The sequence below is a fragment of the Strix uralensis genome, chromosome 1 (genome assembly GCF_047716275.1).
Source record: "Strix uralensis isolate ZFMK-TIS-50842 chromosome 1, bStrUra1, whole genome shotgun sequence".
In the NCBI taxonomy this organism is placed as follows: Eukaryota; Metazoa; Chordata; class Aves; order Strigiformes; family Strigidae; genus Strix; species Strix uralensis.
Window position 1 is genome coordinate 64,278,195 of NC_133972.1, and position 23,356 is coordinate 64,301,550.

The following is a 23,356-nucleotide window of genomic DNA, read 5'->3' on the forward strand; positions in this document are numbered from 1 at the left end:
TGTACAAGGGTTATTAATGTAGGAAACCAGGGTGCGATACTTTTGCTGCTACAGCTCAGCTGGGGGAATAGTTATCTTTCCAAAGCACATGTGGGAGTTTTGTGCCCACCTGCCTGTCATAGCTTCAGTAAGTGAGTCCAAAAAGCATGAAGAACAGGCTGATGATCCATCTAGCTGTGTAACCTGCCTCTAGCACCACTGCCAGAGTCGTCACACCAAGTCTGCGTAGGATGGTGGGGTTTATTCCACAGCAGAGATTCTTCCACATTCCCAGGTGAAACATGAAAATTAACATTGCCTTGTGACTCTTGTATATGCTGTGATAACTGTTGTTGCTGCTGATTTTACTCACAGAAGCACCTAATCATCTTTTAAAACTCACAAACCGTTAACCTCAAATAATCTTCTAAGAAAGCAATCCTGTTGTAATTCCCAAAGCAAAATCACAGGTATTTATCTGCTTTGATGGTGGGTGTAACCTGTGTATAATTAACATGTGGAGTGGCTGGGGAAGAATTCGATGTAGTAATTTCCTTTAATTTAGTAGCATGCACATGTGTATTTAGCAGCGTGCCCCTGGTGCTCAGACAGTTAGCTAATTCATCTGCCTGGCGTGATGGAGAGAAAGCAACTGGTTGTGATTGCAATAAATAAAAACATTCCACCGCTTCTGCTCAGAATTTGAGAACAATTTGCTTTTGTGTTTGACTTGCGCATACAAGGGAATACTGATGTTTTTGACAAATTGTTGCTTTACATTTTACATTACTAGAATTGCTTTAGCATGTGAGGACATGATAGTCTTTCAAAAGTGTCTCCTATTGGTGTGTTGTTATAACCAAACAATCATGCAGAAAAGATAACATGAAATATTAAGGGTAGCACCAGAATGACGTCCTTCTCTTAGCTTTACAAATGTCATGGTTCATCACTTTAGGAAAAATTATAATGAAATTACCATCCTGGAAGCAGTCTTAAATTACAATAGTAGTGGCAGATTTGTATTATGATTAAAGTGAACTTGAAGATGTTCTTACTCTCCACTTTCAGGCAGTATATTTGGCAACAGACAGTTTTAAATTGCAATGCAAAAGGAGGTGGCGTTGCACTACTTGATTGTTTCCTGGGCTGTATAGCTGTGAACAGAGCAACATAAAAGTAGTCTCAGATGATTTACAGATGGTATTTGAGTAAAGTTAATGAGTTTTTTTGAAAAAGCTATCACTTTGGGACTATTTTACCCATGACAAAAGCACAATTTGTTTATTAATTTACTTATAGTGTGGTTATTATTCCAGGTCTCAGTTGAGGGATTGTACCCTATTACTCTTGATAAATACTCACCGGGAGACCATCTGTGTGCCAGAGGACTTTGAGTGGGAATAAAGGAGATATGGTCCTCATGGTGGAATAGATGTGTAATATGAAATGAGTTTTCAAGATTGCACACAGAATCCATGGGAGGCAAACCTGAGGCTCAGGCCACTGCATTAAGCATGAAACACTACTTTTTTCTTCTCTTATGGATACTGTCAAGAGTCTGTTGCTGCTTTTGGTACCCATTACTTCAGTTAGAATTGATTTATCTTTTCCGAAAATGTCCCTTTGATGGCAACTGCTCCCCTAATTCATCTGCAAAAGGACAGGTATATTTTTGAGATATTTTTGTCCATGCTGTCAAAAATAAGTGTGCAGGTGTAAAAAGCTGCTGTGTCTCTTCCCAGACATCTCCGTGCTGTGCAGAGGAGCACAGAGCAGAATTCATCAGCTGTCCAGGGCTGTGCTGACGCATCTCCATGCCTCTCCTAGTGACCCATGCTATTTGTGTCCATCTCCCAGACCAAATGTCACTTGCCTTTTAGCTTAGAAACTTTTCCAAATGAGGGACCACGCTCTCTGCAGGCCCTTCTACGATTCCCACAGAGCAGAACCCATTCCAGCTCTGTCCCATCCCAAGTGAAAAGAGGACCTGGTCCAAAGTGTATGTGCAGGAGACAGAAAAGATTACAAGAAGTGGGATCCTATGTTATGGAGGGAGCAGCTATTTGGCTATTGTGCTGCTTGTACATATTTCTACAAGTGTTTTGGAGCTGTGGCTAAACATTATTTTGAAAGGAAGTTAATTGCATATGTGTTTTAAACTCAGCTGACCATTTTTATCTGGATTCATATTCACAAGCCCTTCACTGACCCAAAGGAGGGCATACATACCTATGAGGCTTTCTTTCATCTCCTCTTTTGTCTAAGTCATCCTAACAAAAGATGCTATTTTTCCCTACAATGACTCCCATAGCAACAACGCCCATACATAACTAGACTGACACACCTTGGGTGGCATCTTCGCAGGTAGAAGTTGCTGTCTGCTCCATACCTCCTGTTTTGTGTTGCGTGACTGCCTGAGGAGCAGGCATGCAAAGGGCTGGAAACTCAGTGGCACACTGTGCCCATGGGCACATACATCGTGGCCTTTGCTTATGCATCCCCTGGAGACCTAAAACCCACTGCTGCCTTTTGCCAGGAACAGAGCCCTTCATTCATAAGAAACACCCCCAGCTAAGAAAACAGCCTCATACCCACAGAAGTACTTTGTGCATCCAGAAGGAAACAGACTCTACGTATAACCCAGGCACAGGCAAATCCCACAGAGGTTTTGGGTCAGCTTCTGTTAATTGTATGTGGGGAGAATGTAATCTTTGCTCCTTTTTTTTTTCTGTTTGCTTTTCTGGATTTTTATTGCCCCTCGCTGTGCGAGCCCACACACTGCAGTGTTGTGCATAGATATTCAGGCTAGCTGGAAAGCCAGCACAGGTCCCAAAAGAGATACAGCTGTTCGAAAGGTCATACCCAAGCTTGGGGACAGGGTAATTAGCAGGAATGTCATCACTCTAAAATGGTTCCTCTATTTTTGGGACTGGAGTTGCAATCCCACAGTTGTGGCTGTGGCCAGCATTGTAGAGGCCTCTCAGGCGCTTGGGAACTTGGGCACTGTGCTGTGTCAAATTGTGCGATGGAGATGTAAGTACTGTAGATAGGTGCTTAAATTCAGGAGGAAGACTTTGGGGCGCTGTATTTCCTTAATAGCAATCATTCATAGCTTTAAATAAATTCATTGACAGTCATCTTCCAGTTGTCCAGGGAAGGAAGAGAGATGTGTGGCAAATAAAAGCAGTAAAGAAAATCCTGCTTTATATATGTGATAATAAAATGTATGCACGCATGTTGTATTTTTTTTGTGAAACTCAGGGAATCTTTAAGAACAAGGGGCAGCATGAAGCCTGTCAGTGGAGGCAGGTGCTGGGGAAGGTGAGGTCTGACTGATCCACCACCCAAATAAACAGTAGTTGACTGTGTTAAGACAAATTCAGAGATCCTGATGGCCCAAGCTGACCTGAATTAATGGTGATTTTCTTCCTTTTTCTCTCCTCCTTAGGTGGAAGAAAGCTACTCTGCTGGCAGTCCCTCAAAAGGCCTTTTCTCAAAAGGGCTTCAGAACCGACCATCCAGCCCCGTTTCTGCCCCTGTGAGATCCAAACATAGCCCCGGGTCACCCAAAACAGTGTTCCCCTTCCCCTACCAGGAGTCTCCCCCACGCTCCCCACGCCGAATGAGCTTCAGTGGGATCTTCAGGTCCTCCTCCAAAGAGTCCTCCCCCAATTCTAACCCGTCTACCTCTCCTGGGGGCATCAAGTTTTTCTCCAGATCAAGAAAAAGTAAGAAATTGCTCATGTTATTTCAGGAAGATACACGGTACCTCTGGGCTTGGCCCATTCTTTACCTGCGGTAGTGAAGTAAGTGCAGATGAGGCATGTGCTAATTGTTCATTATCGCTTTCACTGACCATGTGTTTTGGGTTTCTGACATGCTGGCCATCAGGATATGACCTCTGCAGGGCCGTGGACACCTATGCAGGGCTGAGGAGGGAAATCATGCTTTAAAGCTTTGCTTAGAAATCCTGCACCCACCTTAATGGGAGTTTTCTGGGTGGTTTCACTGAGGTTGGTTGAACATCAGCTCCAGGACTTGAGAATAGCTGGAGATATTCTTGGGATTTGTGGTGGAGGTTGGCACAGAAAAGACATCATCTCGGGAGCTAAGGGAGACTCGCTTCTGTAGACTCCATAGAGAATTTCAGCTGCTTTTTTAATTGATATTTCTTTGTCCTATTGTAGGAGGTGAAAGAGGCCTTTACTGGATAGAAGTAAATGATGTGTTTCCAATCAAATGACCATTAAGGGAGTGTTTGAGCTCCTCTGCCAGAGTATGAAAGGCATCATAGACCTCTATGGTTCAGAGCACTTGCCTGCTTTATATCAGGCAGGCAGAAATTTTACCTCTTCAGCAGCCTGTGAGCTAACACACCATTAAGACTCAGAACTGAGCAGGATTGAGAACAGGCTTCGATTTTAAAACTTTCTTGCTGAATAAAGGTTCCCAGTGCTGGTCTACAAACCAAACCTGGTGTACCCAAGGGGTTAGTGCCTGTAGGAAGGGAAGAGAGTTACAGGGGAAAGAGAGCGATAATATCTTGTCACTGAGGGTGCTGGATTGTGAGACCACAGTGAGTTTTCCTTCTGTGAACAGAAGAAATAACTCAATGATAAACTGTTGGCAAATCTTCTGTGACAACGTAGGTACAAGATTAGTGATGCATATACCTACATTTGGCTGTATGTTTCCTGCAACGTACTGATAGCTTTCAGTGACTTTTAAATAGTATAGAGGACCTTCTTGGTTTTCTTCATCAGAATTTCCCTTAAAAATGTTGATTTTAATCAGAACAAGTGATTTCATAGTGACTTTTGTGCACAAGAGCACAGCTATACAAACCCATGTAGGATTTTTCTTTACGGTTATCGGAAGCTCTGCTTCAGCTTAATTGAAATGGCTTCTTTTCCAGTCCTTGTTTCTCTCTAAAACACCTTTAGGAAACTGAAAGTAGGAGTCAGTGTTTCTGAAGGACTCCAAATAGACTCCAAGCACCATTTCTATTCAAGGACATTTGTTCTTCTTTTCTTGAAGTTCAAATATGTTTTTATGCTCCCCCCTTTTTTGAGCCTCACAATAATTGAAGTCCATTTAAGTTATTTTTGCTAGTCCACATAGGTTTAAATATGGCATAGACAATATGCTGCTGACGTGAGTATGCAGAGAAGGGCTTGCTGCTATATGAATAACATCAATATACAATGCATAGCAAAGCCATCGTGTGACTTTTTAATCAAGTTATCCAAGCAAACAGCACTATTTAAGTCCTAGCTAGGTACAACAGAATACTAAATAAAGGAATCTTTCAGTAGTCAGCAAAATCCTTTTGATAAGGTCACATCACTGTCGCAGGAACAGGCTTGGAACAGGGCCATGCTATATTTGAGCTAACAGAAGATACCCATGACCCTGCTGCTCCAGAGAGGGTTGCAGGAATTGTGCTGGGCTTGTGTGTTCATGGTCTTTTGTTTTTCAGGCAGGAGTGACAGCCTCTTGGAAGAGGCACAATGATTAAAATTGGTGTTTAAATTGATAACTCTTCCCGTTCTGCAGCTTTTTGCAAAACAGAACATTTCTCACCATGTGCTTTCACATCTTTTAGCTCTCTTACAGAGAGACTCATGCAGATACCTACCATTCACTACCATGTTAGAGTAGATTCTATTCAGAATGTGATAAACAGGGGTCGGTAATGAATTACACTCTTAGGGTTTACTGAATTTAATTAAATTTTATTGAATGTTATTTAACAAAACCTTTTCAGGACTTCAGGAAATGTATGGGTTACCATTTCTGTTGTATTTGCTTTTCACAAGCAAAACTTTTGCATTCTGCTACTTCACAAATAAAGAATAACCCTATGTATTACAAAACAAAAAGGTAATTGGTTACGTCCCACTCAGAACAAAGTCTCTGTGGCTTGAACAGCATTTCCTGAATGACAAGACTTCTCAGACACTCCTCAGACCAGATATCTCAGACCTTTGCACAGATGCAGTGCTGAAGAGCCCTGAGAAAAGCTAAACCAGCACATGGCTTTGCATTTCTGAAGGTACATAAATGCTTCACTGCTCAAAATTGTCACGGCCTATGCAATAAAAATCCCATTTTCTCAAGCTGCTTGGGATACCTGTGTTAAAATGGGACTTAGGTTGCTTTACCAGTTCTGAAACTGTGAGTGCATTGAAATCAGATGGACTTGCCATGCTTGCCTGCCTTTACAGCCCAGCTGGTGCTGGGTTAATAGTATTAAAAATGAAAATTAATACTAATTTGCTGGGTTGCACTAGGAAGAGCATCACCAGCAGGTCAAGGGAAGTCATCCTCCCCATCTGCTCAGAACCAGTGAGACACATCTGCAGTGCTTGGTCCAGTTCTGGACTTCCCAGTACAAGAGAGACAGGGACATACTGGTCCAGCAAAGGGCCACTATGTTAGTCAGGGATTGGGGCACGTGGTGTATAAGGAAGAAGAAGAAGAAGGAGGAGAAGACCTTTTTGCTGTCCTCATCTACCTAACAGGGTTATGGAGAAGGCAGTGCTGGGCATCTCAAGGATGCCCAGTGAAAGGGTAGGAGGCATGGAGAGAAACTCCAGGCAGGTGTAAGAAAAACATTCTTGATGGGGGTGATATGACATCAGAGCAGGGGTCCATAGGGGCTGTGAAATTGCTGCCCTTGCAGATTTTAATAAATTGACTGGATAAGGCTCTGAGCACCTCACCTTAAAGCTTAGCAGGAGTTGGACCAGAGCCCTCCAGAGGCCCCTCCCAGCCACAGCTCTTCTGGGAAGCTGTGCACTGGAGCCTTCCCTTTGGGTTTATAGCAAATCTGTATTTTATCCAGGCAATCTGCAATTTAAAAAAAAAAAAAAAAAAGCAGCAGATAAAAGTTCACAGGGGCTTGGGGGGCTTTTTGTCCCCAACTGTATCTGAAATGAGTCTGTGCTGCACTCCTTTCCCTATCATGGAGCAGTATGTGGGGGAAGTATATGCAGTCTTTGTTTTAAATATCATACCCCATCTTCCCTCAACTTCTTTCTCCCACACATTGTTCAAAACACAGACTAACCTGTTACTCCGCATATTCCTTGTTTTTCTTGGAAGCAACTTCTTCCTAGGTTGTTTTCATTTTAAAGGCTATGTGTGGTATTCACAGCACTTTCTTTCCCATGTAGTTGCTCTTTTCCCAGCTGTTATTTTGCCTTTTGAATATATGCAGTTTAGGAAAGGCATTAGTGGCTAGGGTAGGACGATATTAAAACAGAAAGTGATTTGCAGACATGAGGCTTAAAATATTTTCTACTTAAGTTAAAGCTTTTGCTCATCTTTAATATTGTATCACTTGTTTTGGCAATAGTCAAAAGCTCATCTTTGTGTCTTTTCCCTTTGGTTCAGCATCTGGTCATAACCCCACATCTCTGATCTGACAAAAGATTTGCCTTGAAAGAAAAAATACCTTCCCACAACGTGTACTTGGCTGCCAGCCACTTCAGGTATTTTGTAAGTACAGCTTCAAAACAGTAAACTGCTGGTTGGGGCTTTATATCCAGTGTGCCACTTTAGAAAAGGCAACAAATCCATCTCAGGCCCCTCTGGAAGAGGCTCTGTGGGGACCTTTTTGGGTGAGGCATGTGCTTGGCCACTGGTGCAACCCCTTCGGTTTGGGAAGTTCACCGCAGAAAAATCCAAGACAACTCTTTGCGTGCTGGGTTTCTGCACAAGTGCTTTGAAATTTAATTCTTGGCTTTTTAATTTCTTTTTGTCTGAGAATTTCTTTGCAACAGTACTGTTAGACTGACAATTGAAAACTGAATATGGATTTGGGATGAATTAAGCTTGGCTTTGAGGTGGTACAGATGACTTGCTAATGCTGCTCCTCCACACTATGAAGCTTGGTAGATGCAGTCCCACCCAGTGCTGCCCACCTGACACCTCCCAAAGCCAGGCACCTTCTGCAAGTGAAGACTTGGCTCTATGAGATGTAGAGCTCAGTACCTGGGTTTTACCCAGTGTGGGCACATGAGCAGCTGTGAAACATTGAGCAATTACATTTGAATTGGATAGGAAGAAATGAGTAAATTGAAGTGACCTGTAGCTAGCAGGAGGCTTCTACAGAGCTGACACCGAATTCCTAGATGTTTTTCCGGGACAACAGGAACAAAGGATGAGTGAAGAGGTGCAAGTTGAAGTTTGAGGTGCTGTGAAATGTGACTTCAAAATTGGTATTGTGGAACTGCTTCCCAGCTTGTCTTAGGTTTGCTCTAAACTGCATGAATTGCTGTCATGAAGAACAACTTGGGACCTGATGCTCTAAGACATTATTGAGTCTTGGCTGTGATGGGAGTGCATTTCTCTTGTGTACCAGTTTGCATAAGCAAGTATAATGCTAAGAGAAAAAAGCAGCACAAATTTACTCCCACAAAAGCAAACTGAGGTGATCCAAAGTAAACACAGGAGGATGACCTGCACTGGGGAAATGCACAATTCAGATTACACTTTTCTTGCAGGAGCTCTCCCTTCAGAGCAAATACATGTACAAATAAATGAGGAAAGCTTTATTTTACTGGGTGGAAGTTAGGGAGCTACCCCTGCAGATAGGCTAAAATCAAGTACCCTGAATATTTTATTAAAAGTAGATGGTTGAGTGAAATTTAAGTCATTAAAAAGTAGCTTTTTCCATGGGGCTGAATGCCCCCTTGAAAGGACAACAGGGCATTTTCCAGTCCTGCTTCCCCTTCCAAAACCATCAGTTCAAGTAGCAGCAATACTCATGACACATTGATGGTGCTGCCAGTTTTAATAGCAAAAGGAAATCAATTAAAAGGTTTCCATTGACCTAGAGCTTTGGGCTGTGGTGGATGGGATCAAAAGATAAATTTAGCTCAGAATTAAAGGTTGTTTACAGAACTGTGAATCGAAAATTACACAGCTTTCAAACACCTTGAAGCTGGTGGTCAGACTGGAATGACAGTGAATTTGCACTATATTTGAGGAAGAAAAAGGATTTCGATATAAAGTTTTAATATTCTGTCTTCTCTTAGTAATTTTTCTCCTTCTGAAATTCAATACTATTAACTGTGGTGCCTAAAATAATCTATAAGGAGGGCTCCTAGTGCTCCAATAATAAAGGACCAGATAGTTTTTTTTTTCAGAAGACTGCAGGATGCAATACAGAAAGGTTGTCATCTGTTTTACTCATTCTAATAATTTATTTTCTTGGCGAACATATTGTGGTTAGACTATGCTGTCTGTAAGAAAAGCTTATGTCTGTACTAAGTTTTACCCGTAGATGGAGCAAGTAGCTCTCATTTGCAATAGCCCAGGGAAGAAACGGGAAAAACCCTGCAGGGTTTCACGTTGCGACATTCAGCTCTGCTCCCTTGAAGGCTTCCTGAGTGTGGCTGATGTGTGCTAAAACTTTTCTTCAAGCTTTAAACTGAAACTCATTTCCCCCCAAGATTTTACTCTATATTCATGACATTTAGGTAATAAATTACAGTGAAGTGGAGTTTAGTCCAAGAAAAGGCTGTTGTGGAGGGTCAGTAGCCAGGCACAGGCATTTCATGTACTGTTGACTCAAGCTATTTTCCACCATTACTCTTTAGGAATACCTTCCCACGACACTTGGTGCTGTGCAATGGGCTGTCCTTCCTTGTGCCAGCTGCTGGAGTCTATATTTGGATTTTGCTTTGCTAAATCAATGAATTCATCCCATAGTCTTGGACCCTCCCAGCCTTCGGACCACAGCTGTAGAGAACCATCAATTATAACCTGCATCAGGATGCCAAATAGCTAAGGCCTCTTCCATCTTCAGTTTTTTATCTGTGTTCACAGTCCCCCTGCCTTCTGAACGGGCAGGTGGGTGGGATGCCAGAGGGAAAGGCCATGACGCAGCTTTGATTTCTGGCTGTGACTACCCTCGCTGTGCAGGACAAGGGGACCAGGTTGGGGAAGGATGGGGCTGCTCAGTCCAGGTTCACCTTGGGAGGGTGGCATAGGCTCTTCCACTGTCATCCCATAAAACCTAGGAAAGGAGCAGGGCCATTTGTCTTGCTTTATTTTTCCAGTACTGCTGTGCAAAACCATAAAATTTTTCAATCTTGCTTTGCCCACGGAGGCAGATAGGGGGACTGCCACTGTTCCTTTCTTGTCTACGCTAGAAAAATTACTTTTTGCAGACAACATGTGTCAGCATGTCTGCAGCCAGGCTGGTGCTGCACACAGCTTTGCATGGCCAAAGACAAGCCACATTCAGCACGGTTTCTCCTGCCAGTTAGTGACATCTGCTGTCAGCAGCAGATGATTTTTCTGGTTAAAATGTGCCTATGGTGATTGGTCTTAGTTTATTTGGAGGTATCTGTCAATGCGCTTCCCATTTCACCTTAGTTTCCCATGGTCAGTGTTATCTGCATAGGTGGATTACATCCAGTATGCTTTTATATTCTTTACCACTCTTTCTAGGCAAGAAGGATTTTTCAGACTATCTTCAAATCACTAATCATATAGATGCAATGATGCAAAAAAAAGGGGAAGTTTTTCAGTCTCTAAATTTCAACTGTAGAGTATGGGCCAGACCTGCGACCAGATTCATTTTCATCTTCTATCTCTTTCCTGGGGTTTCAACTCTGGAACATGCTACAAATGATCAGACTTTTAAAAAACAACCAGGTTATTATTTCTTTTGATGTATAGACAAGACCTTAGTTTTGTATTTGCTCTTTTAGACAGTGCTACTTTCATGCAGGGGAAATAGAAACTACAATTTGAACATCTCCAAAGGTTGATGAACGCTGGTGGCCTTTCACTGCTGGTCTTCTTTGTGTCCTTTGATAAGAGAAGTCTGCAGGGCAGCGCTCATGTGCATGTGACTTTGTTCCCCCCACAGGTAGTAATGTAAGCAACAGTAAAGCTAAAGAGTTTTAAAGTCTCAAGCTGTCTAATCAGAGGAAATCATTTGGATATAAGTTGTGGGGGATTTTTTTTGTGGTTGTGGGTTGGGGTTTTTTTTATCTGTAGTTTAAAAATGCAGGAATACATGTAGGAGCAGATTTTCAAACTCATTTATGTGTCTATTTTCCATTTAGATCAATCATTTCAGAATTTAGTCCGTAAGCAAGTATTTGGTTATAAGTGCTGGAGAAATGCTGTTTATTTTAGTAGGTTTGTTCATACATTTAATGTTAAGTACATTGCTTTATCTGCATCTTGTGAATGCTTGTCATGATCCCATGAAAATGCAGTGTGCATCCAAGCTCTTTTGATACGTGGTTAGAGTCAGAAGTATTATTAATCACTTAAGATATCAGATCCAAACTTTACAGATACCATGGGTTCTCAGCTTCTTAGATAAAGTCCATGGAAAATGCCTCAAAAATGGGCTGAATAAACATGATAAATGTTGAATCAATCAGTTTTCTGATGTGGAAAAATATGGAATGAAAGAACCTGATCACAAGGCAGAAAAATGCATGGTTTGGGGAATACAGTATGTGTAGTAGAGTAAGTAAAGTACAGTTAAATCCTAGTCTTGGTCCAGCAGCCTGTAGCTCTTATGGAGCCCTTGCTGGGTCTTTGACTGAGCTTGTACTGAACGAAAACACTGATTTTAAAAAGAAAATAAAACTCCTAATAATGATGGTAAATCGCTGTGCACTGTGAGAGTCAATAGGGCGATGTGTTGATCACTCTCATGTCTCAGTTTATGGGCTTTATGGAAATGAGCCTTTGCTTTATGCAACTTTTGGGGCTATGAAAGCATCTTGAAGGAGAGCCCTGGCGATAACCAGTGATTAGACTGAGAGGGTTTTTAAGACTTCACGTGGACTCAGCTACTTGCCTGCATGGATTACTAGATTTGTTCCCTGGTTTCACTTGTATATTCTGTTTTCCCATTGACCGTAAAGCTGACTGAAGATAACATTCCCATTTGTGTGGGAACTAAGCATGGGCAGACACCACAGTCTCGCAGCTGAGCTGGTATAAACCATCACATGAGCTTCCAGCATCTGCTTTGTCACTTCCAGCAGTCACTGGTAGAGTCATGAACAGGCAAGGAGGGCCTGTAGCATCCATTTTGATTCAATCAGGGGTTGGAGCACGTTACAGCAACTTGTGTAGTGATCATCCAACTATGGAGTTGTCGTTGGCCCATTTGGTCTATACAGCAAATTTAAATGCAGATTGGTTGTTACTGAGACGAGGAGATGTGGAAAAGCAAAGAAAATATCTTCTAGTATAAAGCTCTGCATGGTGTCAGGTTTAGGATTCTTTTTCCCCATCACCATACTAAATCAAATAAATACCAGTCTGAATTAGGAGATCTAGTAAGAAGCCTTTTTGTACTTGCAGTTTGACAGAAGTGAAACTGCTGTGGAAATTATGTAATACCAATGTTATGTTAAGATCACTGATCTAACTAATTCTTATATTCCTGAATCTGTGCAGTGGAGCTAAATCTTTCCATGCTGCTTTCTATTTTACTAAAGTAAGCTCACGTTTCCTTTGTCAAAGCAAAGGAGAACAAAGATTCCACTTTTTAAAATTAATTGGTTTAGGATTTTCTAGCCTAGTGAGTTAATTGATTTTAATTTTATTGTACTTAAAATAATGAACACATCAGCTGGAGGAGGCTAGAAGCCATGTTCTTAGTTTTAAATAAGAAGAGGACAGGCAAGGTCTTTTATTCATGGCAGAAAATAGGTCTTGTGTCTAACTTTTGAAGACTGACCTATGAATGGTTCCCATCCATAAGAACCTCTAAAGAAATGTATTTGATAATGTGTGTATTGGGGCCACTAACTGTGATTGCAGGTCCTTTGATAATCCAGCAAAACTTCTGACATGCTTCCCTGGCACAGTGTGGGACATACTGAATGAAGGATGACACCATGCAAAGGACTCAATTCAGGTTCATAAAAGCATTGTATTACTCACTGGCACACATATGCGTGTTAGCTGGAGGTCCGTGCTCCCCAAAGTTTGCACTATTTTTGGATTTGCAGGATGGGAGTTGTAAAATGCTCGGAAGCCCTCTCTGTGCTGTGCCAGCTGGTGTACAAAAGGTTTGTGCTGCTATGTGGGAGTGTGTGGATGCTCTACCAAGTAAAGTGCAAAAGATGGGGCAACAAGATGAGGATTCACAGTGGGTACAGTGTGAAGCTGTGGTAAGCAAAAATGTTGTGGTGCACATTATTTTGAGAGTAAAGTCCTGAACAGAGACCTTTCTGACAGAAAGATTTTGGTCTGTAGGGTCACCTATACACTACTGGCAGTAATCTGTAACTGATATTCTCCCCAGATTGCTTTCTCTTTGGCCCACTTTCTGGATGCTAGAATTTGTTATCCAGCTAAACAGCTAAACCAGCATATCTACAGTGCATTGCTGGAAAGGTCCAAATGTCAGGAACTAACTGATTTATGACAATCCTAAAACCAGCAGTGGTGGTTGACAAGTGACAAACCTAAGGCCGGTGGTGAGCTTACGAAGGTCCCTGTGCCTGGGATCTCTAGAATGGATCAACAGACTTAACTGCCCTCCCCTCCCATGAGGGATGGCTGGTTCTAGCATGGGGCACTAAGTGTTTAATGAAATCTAAATTTTCTTATTTCAGCTTTAAAACAAAACAATGGGTTTGTCTGGGGTTTTGTTGTGGGTGGGTTTTTTTTAAATATATTGTTCTCTTTCTCTATAGGCTTTCTGCTATGCCCTTTTCTGTCACAGTTCACCCAGTATTTGAAGACTCTTCTCTATCTCTAAGAAATTCTTGTCTTAGATTATGAAAAATATTAATCTGTGTGTACTTGACATGCAAAACAAGTACTCGGAGTCTTTGATGATCAACCATCAAAACACCTCAATTTCTTAGTTAAATTATTTTGAAGCTTGCCTCGGGGTTCCTATAAGCACACTTTATTGGTAGACAACTGCGACAGTTTGTAATGGGATTTCTTTGTAGTTTGCTTCTTGCAGCATCTCCTGCTGCTTACGGCTCTCAGAGCCCGAAATGCAGCTTTGAAAGCCCCGCGTAGGTGTGTGACACAGGACTGCGGGTAGGGACGGCAGACAGTGCCGCACTGTGCGAGCCCAAACCCATCTCCCTGGGAGCTCCTATGCGACTGTGAAACATAAGTGCCCTCCTGTGGGCATCCCGCTGCTCCTCCTTGCTGTATGGGGAGGCTGGGATTGCCTTGCCTGCCTGGAGATGCTTTGGCTTAGGTTTTGAGCAGGATGCTAAGGATCTTCTATTATGCTTGCTTTTTTTTTTTTTTTCCTTCTAAACCTGTTCAGACAGTGAGGGCTAAAAGCATCCCTCCCTCCAACCTGTGTAACAGCAATAATTTCAGCAGTTCAGGAAACTTTCTCCTCTCCTCCTCCCAGGAGGGTTTGCCGTTGCCCTCAGGTGAGGATATGGCCCTCAATTTCAAGACAGACATTTAATTGTGTTGACAAAGGCACAGACCCTAATGTAACTCATCTTTAGCTGGGGAAGGCATGTGAAGGTAAGCCATTAATCATATCATTCTTCAACAAATGCCATTATTTGGGAATCCTGAGCATTTCATTTCAGGGTCACTGCGAATGTATCTGCTTCATCGCCTGCCTGAGCTGAGCAGGTTTGGTGTCAGATTTGTTTGCTTAACCTCAGTATAAGGTTTCCATAGCTCTTCGTGTTCACGGTCTTTCCACAGAGCTGTTTAATGGTGAGAGAACTGCGCTTGGCAACCTGAGCTGTAACTCCAACAGGATGGTGCTGTTTGCAGTTACGTGGTTGCTCCAATTCCTCTCGCATGCTGATGTGCCCCCCATAGCGCTGAGCAGCTGGAGGCCAAAACTGGCTTTAATCCATGCAAAACAAAAATCCACATCTAAATGCTACAAAGGTCAAGACTTTCTGAAGAGAGGGTGAAAGAATTGCACATGAGCTAATGCTTAATACTGGAATGAGAGTAGCTAAAGGTGACAAATAGTGCCTGTGTTATTTATTCTATATTTAACATCTATATTGAGGGCCTACCTCCATGTTTCAGAGAATCATAGAACATTTCCAGGGTTGGAAGGGACCTTTAAAGGTCATCTAGTCCAACCCCCTTGCAATAAGCAGGAACATCTTCAACTAGATCAGGTTGCTCAAAGCCCCATCCAACCTGACCTTGAATGTTTCGGGATGGGGCATCTACAGCCTCTCTGGGCAACCTGTAAAAAGTAGAGCTTGCTAGAGAAGTGTTAAGATTGGCCATGTTAGGTGCATCTCGAAGGATTTCTGAAAGACAAGAAGCACAAACAGTAGCTGAAACACGTAGCCAGCTAATAAACATGGGGTTTTGGCATAGGATTCCCCAGGGAGGCAGCAGCGCTTGGTGGCAACACAGCAGTGGCCTAAACTTGTTTGGGAGACTGAACCTCAAAAATTAATTGATGTGAACATTTAGATGATCAGGGAGCTGAATTTTTTCATCCTTCGGAAGAAAGTATTGCTCCTTCCAGTGGAGCTAATTAAAATGTGGCTTTTACCCATGAGAAGATCAAATTCTGCTGTATTATGTGTATTTAAACACATCTGATTTACTACATCTGTCTTTCTCAGAGGCACACAGGGGAAGATTTGACCACTGGGCTCTGAACACAGTGGAGCACTTTCCAGACTTGGGTGCCTGAAGTTAATCGTATAAATCCTTGCTGAAACACCTAAGCCAGTTGACTTGGGGAAGAAAAAAAGGACCTTCTTAACTAAAAAAAAAGAGAAGCTAAAAGGAAATATTTTGGCTAATTTCAGTGTTATTTGTTCACCACCCCTATGAAGGTGGTGAGCAATAAGGAATAGTTTCCTTCATGGGCATCTCAGTGTTGGGTTTTGTCCTTCAAAGCCAGAGGAAAGTCCTTACTTCTGATGCAATCAAAGACACTCTCATTGACAAAAGTCTACTTATACCCTTCCTTCGTAAAAATGTAAACAGTAAGGAATGAGGATTATCGTCAATCTGACATCTTGTAGGTTCACTGGCATTCACAAAAAACTTTCAAGCAAACGTTGGAGATTAGTGCAAACCAGTTTGTACAGCTGTTTAGATTTTGTTGAATCAGAAGCACAGTCTGCAGAAAAATACGTGGATTATCAGCAAATTCTTACTAGTGGTAAGGGAAGACAAACGGATAGATGTTCTGAATTTAGAGAAATGGTTAGAGCCATGGCTATGGGGTAACTGATACGGACTCTGTTGCAGTAGTTAGGAACATTTTTCTTTTTCCCTGGTTGTCTTTGTTGTAAAAACAAAGACAAAGAAAGGAACTGAGATTTAGCATTTTTCTTAATTACATTAATGTATTTAATTAATAGCATTGCTTTGGTATTCCTTTGTGATGGGGCCATACTTCCTTCAAATTTGCTTAACAGAAGTGGATTTATGCACTCATATTATATAGACCAGTGGGGCAAAGACAGTGTAAATTAAAATGCAAAAAAAAATTATCATGTCTTATTTCTGCATGTTATATGGAGCATGTCCATGTAATATAGTAGCACATGTCCATGCAGTCAGAGAAGCCCTGAAAGACAAGATCACCCCCAGATTTGGGGTATAGTGGTGGCAGTGGGGTGGAGCTTCTGTGCAAGGAAGATGTCATCAAGGTGGTTTCTGTCCCTTGCCCCATGGTGATGTTTTGCTTTTTCCTTTAACCACAGAGTTTAGGGGTGATGAAAGGAGGTGAAATCTCAGATATTTTTTTTAGACAGTAAGCCCTGGTGAGGACTAAAGGATGATGGCTACTCTGGGATTGTCCCCAGCCTCGGAGGATGGTGCTGGAGGAACATGTGGCTATCACAGAGGGTGAAATTCAGAATAAGGCACCTTGTTACGTGTGGCTGTGGCAGGGGCTGTAGGAGATCTGGGTGGCTGCAGCCACCTCAGTGACCCAGGAGAGCTTTTTGTGCTACTGGGGGAGCCACACGTTAGAGGGTGGGGGTAGTGAAAACCCTTGGGAAACTGGCCTTAGGTCAGCTCTTGCTCCAACTGCAGTTTCTTGGCATGGTTTTTGTTATTAAAGACATGTCACCACAATTAAATCACATTAAAGTGAAACAAGCTGATGAGCGCTGGTCAGAGGAAGCAGAATTATACTGTGTAGATGAACCTCACATGTTCACTGCTTTGTGGTTGACATTAGTTGGAAGGAGTTACAAGGTTGTGGTACATGTTCTTGTTGCGTTCAAGCTTTATTTGCTCTCTTGAGGTGATGCTGTCTTGATGTTTAGTGTTACAGTATGTGGATTTTTTTTGAGGAGCAATTGCAAAGAGAAGAAGGGTATGCCCTTTGCTTCAGTGTGTCTGAACTGAGTCATTCCCCAGTGCAGAAGGGCTCTGCAGGAATGCGGCACTGATGTTTGGGATGGGATTGTTGAAAGAGAGAGTTAGCTGCTTGCATATTCAAAACCTGTGACATCATTAAGTAAATAAAACAAATGGCACTAAAGAAAGTATCCAACGAGCACATCATTTCCTTTGGAAAATAACCCTACAACGTGCTGAAATCTGCTGCTGCAAAGCACCGGGATAACTGTGGATTGTTCCTCACTTAGAAACCATGTCAAGGGCCAGACTGGAAAAATGGTCTGCAGTGGATTTTTTTGTTTTTACTTCTCTGTCATCTAGCTGCCAGGAAGAGGAGTTTAGTGCTGTATTTTGTATGTGCACTTCGGTCCTGTTTCTGTTTCTGCCTGAAGCTCTCTCTCAAGTCCTTCCAAATTCTTTACCATAAAAGATAATAAAACACTACAGCACTTCACTAAATGGCATCCAGAACTGTTTCTTCAAACTCTAAGGCAAGTCAGATTGGGAGCAGGACAGCAATAAGGGGAAAGACTGGGGAAAATTCGCTTCCTTTCAGAGTAGCTGGAATTCTGCCATCAGTGAAAACCTGGAATCCACCCACTGTGATGAAAAATTAGGAAGTACTTAATAATGCTCTTTTTTTCTCAAGAATCCATGGATACCCACCAGTAATGATTTACTGTAAGCTCTCCATGAAAAGCAATGTTAAATCTTGCTGCCTTCTGCTTTGGAGGTCACAGAGAGACGGCTGAGCAAACCTCAGCAGTGGCAAATGCAAAGCATAAAATACTGTCATTGGGCCATGGTAACGAGGGAGCCAGGTCTTAATCACATAAACAGATTCTTATATACTTTCCCCATGCTATTTTATAAAGTGCTTATATAACTGAAAAGATTAACCTTGGAAAAAGAAGGCTAGAAAAATATTTTTACGGCTTCTTATTTATGAACTTACTATGGTCTAGGAATTAGTTTGCATTTTACAAAGCCAAAAAGTGGGGGAAGAGAAAGGAGGAGGGATCTGAATAAGGAGAGATATTTACATGGCTCTCAGAATATTAAAGAAAAACTAAAATCCCGAGGAGTTACTGCTGTCAGTTACAGACACACAGGCAAATCCTAGACTGGAGCAGGACTCCGTATCCAGGCAACATCAGCATTTTTTGTTAAGCTACTGCCAGCACGGCTGACAGCTTTTGCCACTTTATCATCACATTAAAAAAACGAAAATGCCTGGCATCACTGAAATTCTTAGAAATTAGTTTCTCATCTGTCCAGCAGATGCAAGGCACATGCACATCTTGCAGAAATTCAGAGAGAAAAAAACCTTTGATGAGTTCATGGCTAGGAAGATGTGTGGTTCCTTGTTTCTCTCTAAATGTGGCACTTCATTTTCCTCAAAGTTTCTTATCCTCTCCCTTGGACACAGATACTTACTATGCATTAGGGAATGGGTCACATTAAAGCCATTTATAAGCAACTTCTGCTGCTGCACTATAGGTTGCAGGATTAAAGGAGCCCTTTGCTGGGCTAAGAAAGCCTCCACCTCTTCTTTCCTAGTTCTTTTTTGCATGGTGCAAAAGCCAAGTGTCTAAATGAGGTTAAGAACTTCATTAATATGCTAATAATGTTAATATATGACGGGAAGAAGCCCTTGCACTTGCAGTCTTACGGGGGTAAAGTGGGCACAAAATAGGTACAGCCCAATGGGCTCAGCACCATAAGGCTGTAGGGACCATGCTGCAGAGTAGGTAAAGAAAGGACATCGGTTTGCTGTGTCTGCTTACTGAAGGGCAAGTATTTTTGTGCTGGAAATGTTAATACAGCAAAGCTGAACCTTTTCTTGGAGCTGAGAAGTTAAAACTGTGTTGAGCAGCCAGCCACATTCTTTGCCATGGATCAATGCAGGGAGCACTGAGCACTCCCCAGGCATGGTTGCATGTTTTCGCTCTTGAAGCAAAAGCAAAGCCACCCTTCACCTTGGGAAGTGCCTTGTGAAGGTGACCAAGAAAAGATCGGTAAGACATATGGAGCTTCCCAATCATTAAGGTCAAGTAACGCAAAAATACAGTAAAACTTATTGCTAAACACGAGGATGTTTAGCTCGCTGCTCGCTAAGTAGCTAAGCACATTAGGAGGAGATGCAGGGGGAACTGCTAAGCTGCAGAAAGTCCTTTGGACTCTGCTGGCACCCCACACCTTCCCTCCCACGCCGGATTTGTGCAGACTGTGATGTGTCAGGTTTGTGTGGGCAGGGAGGGTAAAGACTGGAGCAGGAGCATCTCTCTCTGCTCCCAGGTCCCCCAGAGCTTCATGTGTGACCCTAAGCAGATCTTCTCTGGGTTTTGGTAAAGTTTCATTAATTACTATAGTTTAAGAGTGTGAATTTTGTAGCAGGTGACTGTAAAAAGGGAGGGCTGAAGGGTGCAGAGAGAATTTGAACGGGCTGATTTAGGCTGGTGATAATGATGGCTGTGACTCAAAATAAAGACCAGTAGGACCTTCCTTGTTACTGCTGCTCTTGATGCAGGAGCTCTTGTTATGTCTTTTAACACATTGTGCAGGAAAAAAAGCCACTTGGAAATTAATATAAAGACTTCTTGAGAAGTTCAGTTTTGCTGGCAATGAGCCTGGTTTTTGCTACTAAGGCTGATGGGAGCTTGGTCGCTTGGACCAAGGTTGATACTCTCTGCCCTGTGCTTGCATTGTCCCACTCTGAGCAATTTCTGAAGACACAGGGATTTTGCTGTTTGTCTTTGAACACATAGACAAATAAACAGGAAGGAAAGCCATAAACCTGTGATCACCATAAATATCTGCTTCATCTGCTGTAGGTCTTTGTTTTCTTTGAGATTTTTAGTTATCTTTCTGGTTAATAGGGGTAGAAAAGGGATTGGTCTAAGCATGAGACTCTTGCAGTACAGTAACTCACAGCATCTGAAGATGGCTTTTCATCTGAAGCTCTCATAGAGATGTTGTGAGTTATGCCTGGTCATGCAATTGCCTGGTAGCAGAGTTGAGAGTAAAACCAAAGTCTATTAAATGCTGTACTCAGCCCAATTTCAGTGTTCCTTCCTCCCCTTTACTGCCCTATCAGTATTTTATTATGACTGGAAACAACCTACCTGGTTTAATAGGAATATGTAGCTTGGAGCAATAATTTCTGTTTGTGTCTATTAGCACAGAGGTTTTAATATTTTTTGCTCCAGTGACACACTTGCAAATAAGATGACTGTCAGACTTGCCAGACCTTATTGCTAGCTGCCAAGGTGATGATGGAGTATTTTTTTTCCACAAATATGCATTTTGTAATAATAACAAAAGCATTCAGTCTGTAACACTGATAGGTTTTTATAGGCTCTTTTAGGCAACCTTGACTCCAAGAGCCAGAATTGCACCAGGCTGCATTATGGAAAGCTCATAGGACTGCATTAGAAACATGACCTTGAAAGGAAATACGCCCAAGTGAAGGACTAAGGATGCAGGATGCTTTTGCGGCAGACCAAGAAATTCAAGAGTTGGGCTTTGTGCTGCTGGATATAGCCAGAGCTCTGTAACCATAACACTGAGTTTCTGCTTCGATTCTTGATGTGGAATTTAAACTGATTAATGATGTTAGAGCTAATTGGTGGACTGCTTTCTACTTTAAGCATGAAGCCACTTCAAGATGCTAACATTTGACAAGATTTGGGAATCTTACGGCACTGTACAAGTTCTGGTCTTCCATGATACTAATTTAGATAATCTTCAAATTACTTTACAAGGTACAGCTAGTAGTGTGATTGGCCCAATGCATTGCTAAGCTAAGTCACCACTGAAAGAGATTTCGTGGTTCCAGAAGTCTCTCCTTAATTTGAGGCTTGATGTGTTTTGAGGAAGTAAAGAGGGAAAGATGCTTCTGCAAATTAAGTGTTGGCCTGAGAACTGTGTTGAGCTGGGATATGCCTGTGCACTACCCTCTGATTCACAAGGGCATCCTAAAACCGAAATAACCAAGGAAGTGTTGCACAAGGAGTTACTGTGATGTTGCCTCTTCCCCACTCTGTCACTGGCTTTCAGGCAGTCGCCCCAAGGACACAGTTGACAGCCTTTTCAGTCTCTTCCTTTATCATTAGCTGTTGTGAAAAGGTTTCAGACTATTTTTTCTCCTGCCAGGTATCCTGTGTGCAGACTGACAGGGTTGGCTTTTCCAGGAATATTCTCTTACTGCCTTGTAGCTCCCAGGTTTCCAGCCCTTCTGTCATCCAGGCATAAAGACTCAAAAGCTTTCTCTAGTTCATGTCTGCATTGGTCCCAGCCAACCCACTGAGATTTTTCACACAGTCCTAAATATAACAACTCTGAACTTTACAGTACTTGGTGTTTTCCCTTCACAGTGAATGAACAGGGAACTTTTTACCACCCAAGCCGTCCCACATGGTCCCTTGATTCACTCCCACCGTAGGCTTGTGGCTCCTGCAGTTGCAGCAGCTTCCCAGCTGGATGCCATGGATGTGTCGGATGCTTTTTTCTAGTTACCTGTTTGCCGGTTACACAAATTGGTAGAATCATCAAGAAATGGAAAATACTGGGGCTTGGATGGTTTCTAGCTCATTGTAAACAGTAAAACAGTGCCAGCTTTCCCTTACATGTCCACTGTCTTGGTCTTTGTCCCTTTTGTATCCTGGCAGATTGCTAAGGTACCTGTGTTACCATCTCAGTAAGCTGCAGTGTCTGTCTTTCACGTTGTGCTTTCATCTCTCTTAAAAAGTCAGGAAAGTCTTTTGCTAACAAAACAACCTGAAAAGAAAAACCAGAAAGATTTTGAATGATTTCTCTTCCAGACCTCATGTATGTGATAACGAATGTTTCCTCCTCTATACTCCCATCTGCTCTGACAGATCTTCCGTAATCTGGGTGACTAATTCTAGTAATCTCTTCGGAGCTGGAGCTTGTGAGACAGCCACCTCACGCACACAGTGGTTTAATGCAATGTGAACAATATGTCATGTTCTTGCAAAGGAAGGAGCAGAGCCATAAAGTCCAACAGACCTCTGTCTTGTTCTGTTCCTCGCTGGCGTCTTGCCAGGCTGCTGCACAGGGACTTTTGGAAAGTTACTTCTCCCTGTGCAAAGAAGATACAAACCATGGTACTTACCTCCCTTCTGCTGAAGGGGAGAAGCTGCTATATGAGATCTAACTGGTGGTGGTTCCCAAGATGTTTATCTTGGGAAGTTAAGAGAGCTGATTTGCCAGTTGTTCAATTATTATAACATTAAAGTATGCAATGTACTTGGGTTTATTCCTTTGCTTACAACTAATGATGCTTCAGGATCATTAATTTGTAGAAAAGTAAGGGTAGAAAATGAAGATAGATTGTGGGGCGGGTTTTGTGGTTTTTTTGGTTTGTTTTTTTTTTTTTTTAAGTCCCTTGTATTGTTTCTTAACCACCAGATGAAGGTCTACCATATTTGCTAGGGGTGGCTTGAACAAACAGACCAAGGGAGCTGGCTGCAATGCAAAGAGGCTGTGCAGGGAGTTGGATTTCAGTGCAGTTCCTGTCTGTGCATGGTGGATTCCTCCCTTTCTATTATAATCCCCTTGCTGGAGCAATCCCACTTGTAATGACAATGCAGTGTTGGGTGATCCTTTAGGAATTTCCCCTCTTGGCATTAAGCCTGTGTTTAGTTCATCGGATTGGGATCCAGTCCTGTGCAATGTCCTTAGTCATTCATGTAAACATACTGTTGGTGGCTATATAATAAGTAGTTAAAGTCCTTCCTATGGATACCCTGGCTAGTCATTGGGATTTTGAGAACTTTGAGCCTGAGTTCAGTGAACAATTCAGCTCACCACTGGTCTAATGCTGCAAGACTCTGCTTTCACTGTCAACAAAACAACATTTGCAATATGTCCATTCTGTGTAAACAGCTGCATTAGATAGCCCTATAGGTAACCTGAATGTAGCCCTCAGCCTATGCTGCACCATCCCAGCAGCTAAGAGCAGGAGAGCCACATGTATGCAACCTCCTTCGCCCTTGAGGTTAGGAGTTCACAGGGAATGGTT

The 23,356-nt window shown here is 42.3% G+C and overlaps 1 protein-coding gene across 2 annotated transcripts in view; it reads left to right on the forward strand.

Annotated features, from left to right (window-relative positions):
- Positions 1–23,356, forward strand: part of PRKAG2 (protein kinase AMP-activated non-catalytic subunit gamma 2) — a 222,529-nt gene that overhangs the window by 76,079 nt on the left and 123,094 nt on the right. For both annotated transcript variants that reach the window (XM_074869132.1, XM_074869142.1), the window contains exon 3: positions 3,431–3,710. In XM_074869132.1, coding sequence (XP_074725233.1) covers positions 3,431–3,710 — 280 coding nt within the window. The remainder of the gene's footprint in view (positions 1–3,430; positions 3,711–23,356) is intronic.